General features: G+C 41.2%; 2 protein-coding genes across 2 annotated transcripts in view; both read right to left on the reverse strand.

Annotated features, from left to right (window-relative positions):
• Window positions 1-16,045, reverse strand: part of LOC307146303 (E3 ubiquitin-protein ligase TRIM39-like) — a gene marked incomplete at its 3' end in the record, with an annotated part of 46,968 nt that overhangs the window by 13,292 nt on the left and 17,631 nt on the right. Inside the window, exons 2-3 of the mRNA XM_079850201.1 lie at window positions 14,272-14,828; window positions 13,962-14,057 (exon numbers count right to left, since the gene is read on the reverse strand). Coding sequence (XP_079706327.1) covers window positions 13,962-14,057; window positions 14,272-14,826 — 651 coding nt within the window. The 5' untranslated portion in view covers window positions 14,827-14,828. The remainder of the gene's footprint in view (window positions 1-13,961; window positions 14,058-14,271; window positions 14,829-16,045) is intronic.
• Window positions 3,674-13,725, reverse strand: LOC307145837 (E3 ubiquitin-protein ligase TRIM69-like; the record flags this gene model as incomplete). Its single annotated transcript, XM_079849431.1, has 5 exons — window positions 3,674-4,224; window positions 4,348-4,374; window positions 9,382-9,532; window positions 13,333-13,563; window positions 13,702-13,725. The coding sequence occupies 5 exons, from the start codon at window positions 13,723-13,725 to the stop codon at window positions 3,674-3,676; spliced, it is 984 nt and encodes a 327-aa protein (XP_079705557.1).

Below are 16,045 nucleotides of genomic sequence, written 5' to 3' on the forward strand. Positions count from 1 at the left end.
ATTTCATATTAATTCCATATTAGTCATTTGAATAATTATTTTGAAAACCATTTAATGACTTCAAAATTTAGTTTGGTGGCTTTTAGTTTAGCTGTGTACTCTTGAAAGTTGACAAAATTAACTTTTGGCATATATACAAATTTAAGATGTATAATGTTTCTTTTCTGCAAAACACAATTTCAAGACTCATCTTGCACCGTTTGTCCAATCAAACTGGCTGAAATAAAAGTTACGAGCCCTTCAGAATGACCTGCACCAACATCAACACAGGAAACCTGCATTTCAAACTGTGTTTAAGGAGTTTAGTTTGTGTCTCTTCACCTTCTTCTCTCGACTCTCCTCCTCTATAGGAACAGTGTTGTGAGTCCCGTGATCAGCGGAGGACGTCATGACTGACAAAACAATGAAGAGAAGTAAGAGAGCAGTTTTGATAATACTAATACTCAAAGAATATTGTGTATTTCTCCACTGAGAAAATATTCCTTCTCCAAGTGACATAAATCACACATATCTCACTGTATCTGAGATCCACGGCTCATACAGCAATAGTAAAGGAAAAGTGTTTGGGACTGTGTGAACTCTTTCCAATTCAGCTCCGGTTATGTGTGGTGTTGTTTTATTTCAGCTCCAAACATAAAATGATCTTGTTTTGATGGCTTTATGGACGAGGATTTATTTGAATTTCAGGTTTTTGAAGGGGAAATGCACAAGTTAGACCAGTTTACAAGACTTCTCACTTTTAACTAACTATTAACTACGACTTTCGCCTCAACAAACTCCTAATTACTGCTTATTAATAGTTAGTAATGTATTGGGTAGGATTATGGGATGTAGAATATGGTCTTGCATAATAAAGGCATTATTATGTGCTTTATAAACTAAACAGCCAATATCCTAGTAATATGCATGCTAATGCATATTTAACAATGAGAATTGGACTAAAGTGTAACTAAAGTGTTATCATACATAATATACATATAAATAAATGTTTCAGACTCTTTCACACAGCAGACTGATCTCAGGTAAGTTAAATGATACACTATCAGACTTCTGTGACATAACTATACTAAAATGATTAATAAAATGAACATTCACATGAAATGCAATAGTTAGACGTTAAAGCATTTGAGTAACAGTTTTTTCCTCTGAAATGTGATGATTTACTAACCTTTAGCTTTAAATGAGCGTGAGAGAAACGAGTGTTATTGAAGCGCTGCTCTGTGTTGTCTGAGGATGCAGTCGTCATGGTAACTCTCAAACTCTCAACTGCCAATCAGAATTTAGAAAATGCAGCTTAATTCCCTGCAATACACACTCATTAAAACACCTTAATGTAATAAAATACCTTATAAAATACAAGTAAATACTAGTTCACACATGCAAACATCAAATAATACTGTATATACAAATAACACAACATTCTTGTGACCCAGATTCAATGTGTGTGTGTGTGTGTGTGTGTGTTTGTGTCTTTATTGAAGAGAGAAACCACAGCTGAGCAGAGCGATGATGATGATGATGATGATGATGATGATGATGAAGATGATTTTGTTTCATCAGGTATGTTTAATCATTTAATCTTTTTAACTTTTTCATGACATTTGTCTGCTGTGTTCCAGAAAGATGTTTTCACTCAATCAAAAGTTTTTTAAAGTCACTTTTCTACAGTTTTATTCCTCCTCTGTGTAAAACTCTTGTAAACGCTGGCTTTTTAACAATGATATATTAATGAAGGGCTGCTATTTTGATTATCTGCCATTTATTTCTTGTTTTATTAAGAAAGAAACATGTTAATCCTCATCCTGCCCATGTTCTCCTTCAATCAATGTACAAATTAAAGGCTATAAAACAAATATAAATGTAGGAATGTAGCTTATGCTATACATTATATACAAAAGCATGTTTTTCATTACTGTTATAACTTAGAGTAGATTGACTCACAATATCATGCAGAATCTGATATGGGGGGCAGTCATGGCCTAGTGGTTAGGGAGTTGATCTGGTAACCCAAAGGTTGCTGGTTCGATTCCAGAACAGTGGAAATTGACTGAGATGCCCTTGAGCAAGGCACCTAACCCCTGATCGCTCCCCGGGTGCCACACAAAGGCTGCCCGCTGTTCTGGGTGTGTGTATCCACGTTTGCAGTGTGTGTGTGTGTGTTAACTACTCACTACTCTGCTCCTAATGTGTGTGCATTAACTTGGATGGGTTAAATGCAGAGGTTACCATACTTGGCCGTCACGTGTCACTTTCACTTTCACTTTCACTTTAACAGATTCAGTTCAGTAACTCTGAATTCAGTGAATCTGGATTAGTCTCTTATGGGGGAAATGACACTAATAATGATGTTTCTTGGTCTTGACAAGCAGTTCTACTGTATTATCTACTATATTTGATTATATAAGCATGACAGAATTGACCTTAAACATGTAAAAACAAATACTTCTGTTTCTTTCTTTCTAGTTCCCATCCATTTCTTTTTGCTTTACATTTGCCACAATAGAATTGATTTTTGACAATTTCTGTGGTCATTTTTAGACTTGATGGATGTGAAAGATGAAAGTGACAAACTGAGATAATAGTTTTTTAATTGTTAAGTGACAAACTGATGATATTGTGGTAAAAAAAAAAAATCTGTCATTGTGAAGCCTTCTAATGCTCTCGCTTCTCTTGAAGAATATGTATTAGATTTAAGGGTCATCTACATTAAATAATAATTCATTCACAATTAATGTAATTCAACAGTAAAGATCCTCCATGTTTTGATTATATTCTGTCTGTCTGTTGTAATGTTTATGTGAGCAGATATTCATTGTTCTCCAATGTGTATTTGCAAAATAATTACCAAGATGTTTAGATTATACTCAATATCAGTTATAGAATTGAACACTTGTCTTTATTCAGATGATGCCGTTATTACAATATAAACCAAGAACCTCAATATTTCACAAGTAATTCAATGTTTACAGCTGGAGAGGAGAGAGAGAAAATGGCTTCAGAGATTTCTTTACAACATAACATGTTGAAACACAGGAAGTGTAGCATATTATGTACAATTTAACCATATATAATATTAAATCATATGTCAACTTCATAGTATATTTGAAAAGCAAAAGCAAAGTAAAAATGAAAAAGAAAAGCAAAATCATTGTGTTGATTTAGAAATGTATAGCTTCATAATAAATTGCCCATTCAAATGTAGTTGTGTGATGAAATATATTTTTTTAAACAAATCACACAAATATATGTCTCACAAATATTTGATTATAGTTGATGTTTTGTCATTGATTGATTTTTAAAGGCCTGAATATACAGGTTTTTTTTTTGCACTTGTACACATTTTGACCTAACCCACAATCTAAAGTGAGAACTATTTATGGTTCAAAAGTTGTTAAAGCATTATTGTTAAAGCACAAAGCATTATCTAGCTCTTTATATATGAGCTAATTAAACAATAAACCTTTTATTAATTACAGTGACAATGAATGAAGATCTCATTATTCGAATATAGTCTATTAATGTATTAACTGCAGTTTATAAACTATTATTTAACTATAAACTAATAGTTTGCAAATTACTTCCAGTAAGTACTTTATTACTGTATTATTATAAAGTTAAAATCTACTTGATTATGGTTTAGTGCAAAATCTTTTTTGGTTTTCATTTACATTTTCTAATCCATTAAAGGTGAGACAGGAGTGATGATCAGTGGGTTTGAGTTTTTACCTTTATCATTATTGCATGGGTTGAAATATGGATAGAGTTTGTCAGTGAAAGTCTGACCAGTGAAAGAGTAGATATGAGATCTGGACTCCACGTCATAAAAAGAGACCAGACCCTCCTCATAATCCACAAACACACCAACCTTCTCAGGTTTCACTCTCAGAGATAAAGAGACAGATGGATCATCACAAGCTTTATATTGATACTCATTCCTCAGAATCACAGTCCAGACTCCATCCTCAGGTCTCAGTTTGAATTTCCCCTTCCTGTTAATGGATTCTCTGATCACTCCTAATTCCCACCTAGTCTTTCCCTTCACCTGCACCTCATAGTAAAATCTCCCTGAACTGAATCCCTGCTTTGCCAGAACACACAAAAACGTATCAAATCTCTTTGGGTTTTCTGGGACATCCTGCTTAACGTCTCCATCACTGACTTGCTTTCCATCATCAGACAGTATGAGACATGTATAAGCTGTATCAGGATCCAGAGTCACATCCACTGAGAGAGAACAGACATTATCAATCAACTTCAGAACAAAACATTTTCAGATTTACAGTATATAATACAGATTAACACAGTATTGTGAGTGTATTGAAGAAAATGGTGTCAGTCACACTGTACCTGCAAACTTCTGCACAAACTTCAACCCTGTGGACACAGATGACACTATAATGATGAATTATTTATAGCAATAATTTCAGGTTAACAGTGAGTTTCTCTCTACTGGCAGCATCAGTGGCATGAGAACATTTCACTAATAAAACCAAGAGATACATTTTCCTAATTTTTTAAGGAAACTTAAGCAGTTTTGAGGCCTGAATTGAGGAACCGATTAAGCAGATTAAATTAAGGAAAGAAGGCTACCTATTTATTTAAGATAATTTGTTAAATTATGCAATTTAATTTAGAGACAGACACCATTGTTGGTTCCCAGCATGCTTTGCACATGACTGGAAATGGAGAGTAAATATTGAAATTAAGTGTTATTTTATGTGTTTTTGAGTGAAGGGAAACATCAGTTAATGTTTAATGATGTCATCGTCCAGCTCAGTTCAGTTCTCCTATAATGATGTCAATGGAGGAGATTGTCTTGGTTACATATGTAACCCTTGTTCCCTGAGAGAGGGAACGGAGACATCTCGTCGTGACCGACAATTTTGGGATCTCGCTCAGAGGACCGATCTACTTCGAGTGTAATTAAACGAGCCAATTTCACATTGGCATGCAATCATTGCATTCAGCTGCTCTGCCTCATCGGCACGGGTATAAATGAGCAGCTGGAGCGTGATGCAATCAGTTTTTCGCTGAGGAGTTGAGCCGAGTTGGCGACCCAGGCCCCAGCGACGGTACAGCGCCCGTGACGATGGGACGAGACATCTCCGTTCCCTCTCTCAGGGAACGAGGGTTACATATGTAACCGAGACGTTCCCTATTGTTCAGTCACCAGGGAGGCGACCAGCTCCACACGAAGGCTATAAAACCTAGTGAACGTGTTGGGTGTCGCCCAGCCCGCAGCTCTACAGATGTCTGTCAGCGAGGCGCCCTGTGCCAGAGCCCAGGAGGATGCAACACTTCTGGTAGAGTGAGCTCGCAACCTGAGAGGACAGGGCACACCTTGTGTTTGGTAAGCCAAGGTGATGGCATCCACTATCCAGTGGGCCATCCTCTGCTTGGAGACAGCCTTCCCCTTCTGCTGGCCTCCGAAACAGACAAAGAGCTGGTCTGAGGTCCTGAAGCTTTGTGTCCGGTCTATGTACACTCTGAGTGCTCGGACGGTACAAAGCAAAGCTTGGGCTGGGTCTGCCTCCTCCGGGGGCAGCGCTTGCAGGTTCACCACCTGGTCCCTGAAAGGAGTGGTGGGAACCTTGGGCACATATCCAGGCCGGGGTCTCAATACCACGTTGGTGTCACCCGGCCCGAATTCCAGGCACGATTCATCGACCGAAAATGCTTGCAGGTCCCCTACCCTCTTGATGGAGGCCAATGACAGCAGAAGCAAAGTCTTCATAGTTAGCTTTAAGTCCAACTGACTGCAAAGGCTCAAATGGGACGAGCTGAAGTGCTCTTAGTACCAGCGTAAGGTCCCAAGAGGGTATGGAGGGAGGTCGAGGAGGATTTAACCTTCTCACCCCCCTAAGGAACCTGACGACCAGGTCATGCTTCCCAACCAATTTACCCAGTATGGGGTCATGGTATGCAGATATTGCAGCAACATAAGCTTTGAGGGTGGAGGGGGACAGCCTCCGCTCCAACCCTTGCTGCAGGAAGGAAAGCACAGCTCTGATCGAACATTTCTGGGGGTCTTCTTGGTGAGAAGAACACCACTCGACGAACAGGTTCCACTTCAGCACATAGGCTTGTCTCGTAGATGGTGCTCGGGCCGAAGTGATGGTGTTAAGTACCTCTTGGGGTAAGTCATCTAGAACCTCCGCGTCCCATCCAGGGGCCAGACATGGAGTTTCCAGAGGTCTGGGCGCGAGTGCCAGAGGGTGCCCCGTCTCTGAGAAAGCAGGTCCTTCCTCAGAGGAATCAGCCAAGGAGGGGCTATCGCGAGGAGCATTAGTTCTGGGAACCAGGTCCTCGTCCTCCCTGACTTTGCACAATGTCTGTGCGAGAAGGCTCACTGGGGGAAACGCATATTGGTGCAGGCCCCGGGGGCCAGCTGTGTGCCAGAGCGTCCGTGCCGAGAGTTGCCTCGGTCAGGGAATAGAACCACTGGTAGTGGGTGGTCTCTGGGGAGGCAAACAGGTCTACCTGTGCTTCTCCGAAATGACGCCAAATCAGCTGAACCGCCTGGGATGGAGTCTCCATTCCCCTGGAAGTGCTGCACGTGATAGCTCGTCGGCTATGGTGTTGAGTGCACCAGGAATGTGAATGGCACAAAGCGACCTCAGATGCTTCTGACTCCAGAGGAGGAGGTGGCGGGCGAGTTGCGACATGCGGTGAGAGCGCAGACCACCTTGATGGTTGATGTACGCAACAGTCGCAGTGTTGTCCGTGCGGACCAGCACGTCTTTCCCCTGTAGGCGCCATTTGAGGCGGCTCAGAGCAAGACGTACTGCTAGCAACTCTAGGCAGTTGACATGCCAATGCAGATGGGGTCCCGTCCAGACCCCTGAGACTGCATGCCCATTGTACGTGGCACCCCAGCCGGTGGCAGAGGCATCTGTGAACACCACTGTATGTCGGGACACTTGTTTCAGGGGGACTCCTGCCCGCAGAAACAACGGGTCCGACCACGGGCTGAAGTGTTTGCGACACTCCGGAGTAACTTGGACCCGGTAGGTGCCGCGTTGCCACGCCCCACCTCGGAACTCGGCCATGGAGCCAGTGCTGAAGCTGTCTCATATGGAGAAGACCGAGCCGCTGCGGCCGCCATATACCCCAGGAGCCTCTGAAAATGTTTCAGTGGAACCGCGGTTCTGCCCTTGAAAGTGCTCAGGCAGTTCAGCACCGACTGGACACGCTCGTCTCGCCTCAGGGCTTTGGCCTGATGGACCTGCAGTAACGCCATGGCGTCTAAAGCAGAGGCAGCCTCTCTACAAGCTCTGTAAGCCTTGTCGGTTAGCCCCGAAGAGTATTTACAGGCCCGGGATGGGAGACACGGTTCCCCCCTTAGTGTGGAGTTAGGGGAAAGTTCCATGGCAACTGCCCGCTCCACGGGGGGGATACGCGCATAACCCTTGGCTGCCCCGCCATCGAGGGTAGTGAGGGGGGAGGGGACCCTAGGACCACTTCTGGCAGTAAAAGGTGCTGTCCATGACCTAGTGATCTCCTCATGCACCTCGGGGAAGAATGGCACCGGGGCAGGATGCTGAGAACCAACGCGAGCTGCCCCGAGAAACCAATCATCCAACCGAGAGGGTTCGGGACATGGTGGAGGGTTCCACACGAGCCTGACACTCTCTGCGGCCCAAGATAGCATAGCCATCATCTCTGGGTCCGACTCAGGCAACACTGCCACACCCGAAGGGGGAAGCACAGCCTAGTCATCATCCCGGGAGAGAGAGGGCTCGCCCTCCGATGCCGCGATCGACATCTGATCGTCAGGCGGGGCGCCGAAGGATACGTCTGGTGCAGACCTCAAGGGTGGCCCAGCCCGTTCCTCCGACGGTCCAGCTGGTTGCGGAACATGGGAGTGAGGGGGTCCCGGGGGTGGTGGCCCTGCGGAACTGGTCCTCACTGTCACCCTCAGATTTCCCAAGCTACGGCCCAAAGTAGCCCCCCGAGGAGGGTTAGATCGAGGCAGAGGCGAGGGGGCTCCCATACCTTTGAGGAGTGAGAGCCGCGATCGGAGCTCCGAGATGGTCATGTTCCCGCAGTGAGAACATGACTCATCCATGAACGCTGACATTGAATGCCCAAGCACACAATGCAGCGTCCGTGACCATCACCTGATGTCAGGAAACGACCGCATCCAGAAACGCACGGTGTGTTTGCCATTTTTGTACAAACGCGCATACACCTGAAGCACGCAGGGAAAACGCCCACTCGCGTCACCAACGGGTAAAGGGAATCCCGCGGTGCACTACCGATACCAGCTGTTAAAACAGCTATTGTTTTTAAATCCTCGCTGGATCGGTGAGGGAAGTCGCTGCCACGCCGTATCGCCAACACTTCCAAGAAGAGCAGGAAAAACTCGTTCTCTTACAGGTTTGTAGACTGTCTTTGTTGACCGAAGCGAAAGACTGATTGCATCATGCACAAGCTGCTCATTTATACCCGCGCTGACGAGGCAGAGCAGTTGAATGCAATGATTGCATGCCAATGTGAAACTGGTTCGTTTAATTACACTCGAAGTAGATCGGTCCTCTGAGCGAGATCCCAAAATCTTCAGTCACGACGAGACGTCGAGAGTGACCGAATGACAGGGAACAATAATATTGTTGAATATTAAATGTCCCCAACTAAGCAAGCCAAAAGCCAAAGGAGACCGTGGTAATGAACCAAAACTCCATCAGTGACAGAATGGAGAAAAAAGAAAAAAAAAACCTTTGGAGAAACCAGGATCACTGTCAAATACAATACAAGTCCAATTCAAACAGGTCATTTCCGTTCACTAAAAATCACACACTTTTGAGAGTCAACTTTAAAAAAAAAAAACATTTCACAAGGAAAATATAAAATTATTATTAAATTCATTGTGTCATATATATTAAATAATTTAGGAGATTTTACATTATTTATTCAGGTAGATTTCATTAAAGAAATCAAGCCTTAAAAACTACTAAAAAAATATCATGTGTAATATTGTTACATTAAAATAGTATTTTTTTTTCTTTAAATAGCATGTTACAATTTTTACAGTGATTTGTATTAGTGTTTGTTCATGAATAGTCACATCATATCACTTACATGTCTCAAAAGTTAAAGTAATACTGTAATAACTGGTTATGGTAAAGTTTGGATATAACTTTACATACTCTACGTTTAGTAAGTGATTTTATCATACCAGTCTAATGCTAACATGGCAAGTTTAAGTTACCCGGTATGTTATGGTTATATTATTCAAACAGTGTGATCTTTTGCAGACTGAGACAAAATAATTGTGTGATCACCAACTTTTTATTCAACCCATAATATTCCTTGAAAAACGTCATTTCTAAGTTAATAACAAACAAAAAAATCTATACACTGTATTTGATATTCACATACCAGTTTGACTGAGTTTTTTATGCAGTGTCTCATCTAGAGTTTTCTTCAGTTGAATCAGAGCTATAAAAAGAGAGCTCACATTCACATCAGAGTCAATCCTGATCTCAGTCCAGTTCTTGGTGTGTGGACGAGTGTTCAGGGATGAGCTCATCTACAGCAGGAGAGAGAGAAGACTGTTAAATATGATCATTTTTTTTAAAGCAGTTCAATTTGTTTTACACAGGAGCTTTCTAACACAGTTGAGGCAAAACCTGTATGGATATGGATGATATCACCATACTTCCTCTAGTTGATTGATTACATGAAGAATTGCTTATAGGTTCTCTATTAAAACTAGTGGTGGGCATAGATTAATTTTTTTTTAATCTAGATTAATCTCACTGTAATCTTGGAATTAATCTAGATTAAAATGGCTCATTTAAATTCTGCCGAAGGCATTCAGAATATGTGTGCTACCCAAATAATGACTAAAGGGCACGTGTTTCTTAAATACAAAGTGACATTTAAAAGAACTTGAAGAAGAAATGCCAGAGATTTTATTTTTTATTATTAAAACTAACATCATAAAGTATGAATTTTTTTTTTTTTTTTTTTTTTTTTTTTACTTTGAGCAATGATGGAGCTATAATATACTCTTCTTATGAGCATATACAACAAAACAGCTCCTTGGAAAAAATGAAATGTAACCTAATATTGTAGTAGTTATAAACAAAGGTCTATTTTTAGTTCAGATTAACATTTGAGGGCAGCAATTTTATTCATAATGTCAAAATAAAACCAAAGTAATGTTACTTGAAAGCATTAGCCTACTATTCCTGCCAAACGTCCATGGTTGCAGTTAGTGTTACTACAGTAAATCCACAATCTACAGTAAATGTTGCAGATCTGTGGACACTGGATAGTTCATTCATGGCACAATGTTTCTTCCTGGCTTCCACGCGCTGTTTGATCCGTTAATAACGGAGAAATTTGAATGTTTCTCACTAGATCTCGCAGCGATGTTATTACTTTAGCGAATTCAAATGCTTTCTTTACTGGATCTCTTAGCGCTGTGTAGTAACAGTGATCAAGATCGGCTCGCGCTGCACTGGTCCAAACTGATAAACAACGATCCGTCAACCACACAATAATGAGTAGCTCAGTTTCGTTCTGCTTACATTACATTTGCCATTTGATGTCGGACAATGTTGTGGTCGAGCCAGCGTTTCTTACATTATGAGCCTACATTTGAAATAATGACATTTTGGTCAGCAGGAAAAACCCCACATAGTGAATATGTGGGAAAGCTTCTTTCACTCTTGTCCTTCCTTCACAATTTATCCCTTCCCTTCAACCATTCTTCCCTTCACCCTTCACAAGAATTACATGAAAAATATAATGTTCCGTCAATGCAAGCTAATTGACAGTCATGTTTGGTATCACTTGAAATGTTTCACTATGATTTGTACAATGGTCTCAAGTCCAGAGAAATAGACCAAAAGCTACAAGTTAGAGAGTTTAGAAATACTTTGCTTACTGTGGAGGCTGTGCCCTTTACCAGTGTATTTCATGCAAATTACCTTCTGTCCTCAATAAGGTCTAAACTACCCAAGTCTGGGATCTTGATTAATGCAAATTCCAATTGTTAGTTCGTGCCTCCATTTGGAGGATGTTTTGTCTTGGTCTGAGTATTTAAAGAAATGTTGCAAAAGGCTCAGGGTGATTCTGTATTCAGATCAGCCCGTAATGCTGAAGGTCTTCCATACACTCGGCATTACGTATCTTTCAGATGTCAGGTATGCATATTTAACTCTTTATTTCTGAGCATTTTATGTTTTGTATTGATTATCTTCGATATGATTATATAATTGGCATTATAGATTTCCCTGAATAATAAGAAATTGTTACATCTGATTTTATTCTGACCTACTTTGAAATAATTATTGACTACTAGATTATGTTGTATCCATGTTTCTGCTAATCTGTGTCCAGGGTTGAGTACATACTAGATCTCGGGTTAGATTGAGCATGTAGCACATCAGGCGACATTCTAGAAGTATAAATTGGGCTTTACTGCTTGACTTTAGTTAAGTTGTTATATAGTTGTATTCACTATTGGGGGCTTGTCACGGTCTTACGTGTTATTTTCTATTGGTGTCATTTTTTGCTTTTTGTCTGTTACCTGTTATTTACGAGCCGAACTGTAACAGGGCTTGACAAAAATACAATTTAAATAATAGCAAGCATGGGGCGGCATTACTTCATAGCACTAGCCATAACCTCTGATGATTGTTTGAGCTTTAACTAAGTTGTTATATAGGCGACTGTAAGTGTCACGATCACCAGTGAGAGTGACTGGGATTACCACCAGAGGGCACTCCAACCCTGACCATTACCACACCATAACGGACTTCATTCCCCATAATCCTTTGCGCAGACTAATCAGCCATGATTACATCCACCTGTGGTTCATTAGCCTTGTTAACTCTGTCATTCACTGAGAGGGTTTGTTAGTAGTTACACTGGTTTCATGTCGCTTGGTTTTTTGGATTTCTTGCCTGTTTCTGGATTCCTCTTTTGGCCGTTTCTGTTCCCTGACTTGTTTGTGTGGACGGCCTGTGTTTGACCTTGCCTGTACTTTGGATTACGTTTTTGTATTGTCCCTATTATTAAAGCTGCGTTTGGATCTCCAACCTTTTGAGTCTCAGAGCAGTTAGTTACAGAAAACCTCCCCATGCACAGATCCAGCAGACTAGTAAGACCCAGATCCACTGGTGATCCAGCATTTCAACTCATCTGTTGATCCAGCAAGATAATAGACCATTCGAGGACCACACCCGAGACTTTCTGAATCCGGCTAGTTTCACAGACTTTCCTGATTTTGCACTCATTGAGTTTTTGTTACGGACTCAATGAATTCTATCAAACAAGACTCATTCGTGATGGTCCTCAAGGTTCCCTCATTGAATTTCTGGATAATGTTCTGTTGTTGGCTGATTCCTTCTTCACTGTTGGGGAGGTGGAGGAGGACTCTTCCTCTAAACATTTTTTTTGGGGCGGGGGCATTATGCATCAAGCTCAGATGGCAGAGCTTGGCCCACCGCGGTCACCAGCATCTCCAGCCCTGTTGGCCCCCAACGCCGGTGTCTTCAGCCGCCGCCTGCCCATCAAATGGCTTTCGAGCCTGAGTCTTCGGCCAAAATGGCCGCCACCGTGCCTTGTGCAGACTAATCAGCCATGATTACATCCACCTGTGGTTCATTAGCCTGGTTAACTCTGTCATTCACTGTGAGGTTTTGTTAGTAGTTGTACACTTCAGTTCTGAGCGTTCTCCCTGGTGTCATGTCTCTTGGTATTTTGGATTTCTTTTTTTTCGTTTCTGTGCCCTTCCTTGTTGTGTTTGTGGACGGCCTGCCTGTGTTTGACCTTGCCTGTACTTTGAATTACGAATTACTATTTGAATTGTCCCTATTATTAAAGCTGCGTTTGGATCTCCAACCTTTTTAGTCTCGGAGCAGTTCGCAACAGTAAGGGACTAAACAGAATTACTATTTAAATAATGGCAAGCATGTGCGGCTTATCAAATAGTATTAGTCATAACCTCTGCTCTGACTAATGATCAGACTGGCGAGTTTGTGACCGTGAGATTCATGTTAACATCCGGTGTGAGACTCTGAACAACATTGGAATCCGAATCCAATTTAAAGTAAAGAGTTAAAACAGAATAATAAAATATCTAGATAAATTATAAATAACCAATAATCCACTGGCATTCCAACCTAAATTCGAGGTCAAGATAAAATTGAGTCCGATAAAAGTGTAATTGAAATTAAATCACTCAAGCGACCAACACACAGGAAACCTTCAGCCACACCACTGGACACCGTCGTTGGGTCAATTGGGTGGACCTTCACGAACAGACAGTTTGTCCTGTAATATTGTACATATTGACTGAGACAGATGTTGACAGACCTGTATGAGATGGAGATGATCGTCAGTGTGTGAGAGCTGCTCCAGCTCAGTGTTTCTCCTCTTCAGCTCAGTGATTTCCTGATGCAGCTCTTTAATGAGATCTTCAGCCTGTTTCTCTGCTGCTTTCTGTTCCTCCATCATCTTCAGCTGATCAGACTGACATCTCTCAATGGAGCGGATCAGATCAGTGAAGAGCTCCACACTGGAGGATTTATCTTCCTCTGTGTTTCTCTGATGAACGAGAACAGTTATATTAGTCAATCTATTCCATATTCACATATTGTTTACAGGGATAGTTCACCCCAAAATGAAAATTCTATCATTAATTAACCTTATGTCACTTAAAATGTGTGATTTTCAGTGGGACACAAAATAAATGTTCGTGCTGCTCATGAGGACGAGCTGTTGAAGCACTCCAATAGAACTCTTGTGCAAAACACTTAGATTGGTGCAGTGTTCTATGGGAAAAAATCATATTTGTTTGGAGCAACATGAGGGTTACTAGATGATGGCAGAACTCACAATGTAATTCAGCTCCTTTGATAGTTAGAGAATGAACAGAAAGTGAAATGGGGATGCGGAAACGACCATGAGTCAGGATATGAACTCGGGTTGATCGAAGCACAAACCTTTCTCAGCTCTACTGAGTGCTGGATCTCTTGAATCTTCTTCATTCTGTCCTGGATCATCTGATGAACGTCTATCTGTGTCTGAACCAGCTGATTCTACATACAGAGAAAAACACAGACACATTTATCACTGAATATAGCTTTCCATCTTCTGATAAACTAATATTTGAATATTGATTTTTAAACCATTTAAAGACCAAATGAATTTAAAATGATAGTTTTAACCTTTTAGTCTATGTCTGACAGCTTTGAGGGTAACAAAATCTGCATTTCACAGTGTGTTTAAAGTGTTTTGTTTGTAACTCTTTACCTTCTTCTCTTGACTCTCCTCCTCTATAGGAACAGTGTTGTGAGACCTGTGTTCTCCTTCAGTGCAGGACAGACAAACACACGTCTGGTCATCTCTGCAGAACAGCTCCAGAGGTCTCTCGTGTTTCTGGCATATATAATCCTCCAGTTTTTCCACAGCGTTGATCAGTGTGTGTTTCTTTAGACGTGGGACTCTGCGATGAGGCTCCAGATGAGTCTCACAGTAAGAGCTTTGACACGTCAGGCAGGTCTTCACTGCTTTCTGCTTTCCTTCATCACAGAAGTCACATAACACCTCAGATTCTCCTAGATTGAGCTTCTCCTTTAAGTGTTGCACAACCTCTCTGAGTGTTGTATTAATCTTGAGATCAGGTATTTTGCTGAATGTTTCTTCACAGAGTGGACAGAAGCAGGTCCGTGAGTTCGGCCAGCACTCGCTCAGGCAGGTTCTGCAGAAGTTGTGTCCACATGGAGTGGTGACTGGATCAGTGAACACTTCCAGACAGATGGAGCACTGGAGCTCCTCGTTTAGTGCTGGGCCACTGGAGGATGCCATGGCTGAAAAGATAAGTAATGACGACAATATATCATCTGCCTTGCTGAAGAGAGCAACTTTGATAATACACATAATGTGCATGGTTAAAAATGATTATTACTAAAATCTGTACTATGAACCACTGTCAAGCAGTCAAAGCAGCCATACGTGCCATAAACTGGCATATATGAGACAGCAGTTTCTGACAGGAAGTTCCTCCGCCTCTAACTCTAACCTCACTGAGCCTATAAGCTCCGCCTCTAACTCTAACCTCACTGAGCCTATAAGCTCCGCCTCTAACTCTAACCTCACTGAGCCTATAAGCTCCGCCTCTAACTCTAACCTCACTGAGCCTATAAGCTCCGCCTCTAACTCTAACCTCACTGAGCCTATAAGCTCCGCCTCTAACTCTAACCTCACTGAGCCTATAAGCTCCGCCTCTGACTGCCAGTCTGAGACCCTGTGCTGTAGTCAGATCTATTAGGCTGCAGAAGAAGAATCTAAATACAGAAACTAAATGTGTCAGTGTGAGCCATAGTACAGCAAATGTAACTTTTTTTACAAAACCATATTATACAATCATGAAAAGATATGTTTATATATAAAAGACAACACAGAAAGGGGTAAAGTGTATTTTTCAAACAAATAACCCACTAAATAAACCACGTGTCAGTTTTGTTCAACCCTCTACTGCACACATTTTGATGGTACATGATAAAAATGTGTTCCACATCATTTCTTGGTTCATTTAGGAACATTTTTTCGTTGCCTAATGATTAATTGACATATTGTAAGAAAATGGTCAGAGAGCAACACAAAATCACAAATCTTTTTAAAAAATGTAAAGAAATCTACTAACTATATTTAGAGCTTATATTGTGCACTACTACGTGATAATATGTGATAACGTCCAAACACATTGTTAGCAAAGACATCTTTGAAAAGTACCCCTTAACGCACAACGTTGCACTGAGGCAACAAAAGGAAAAACTAAATGAACTGAACATGCAAAATAAAAAAAATAAAAAATTCATAAAACTTTCTCTACACCTTCATTCACACACACACGTTTTATGTACAGTTCATGTCATTTTAAATAAGATTACTAAAGCAAATAAACTTACTTTCTTCTCACATCAAATCTTCTCAAATCCCTGCTTTCAAATGCTGCTTGACTCCCACACGTTATTATACTGATCTTTGAATAATTTACCATTCTAATTGGTTGCAATCTTTATAG

Source organism: Squalius cephalus, assembly GCF_949319135.1.
Source record: "Squalius cephalus genome assembly, chromosome: 18".
Lineage (NCBI taxonomy): Eukaryota > Metazoa > Chordata > Actinopteri > Cypriniformes > Leuciscidae > Squalius > Squalius cephalus.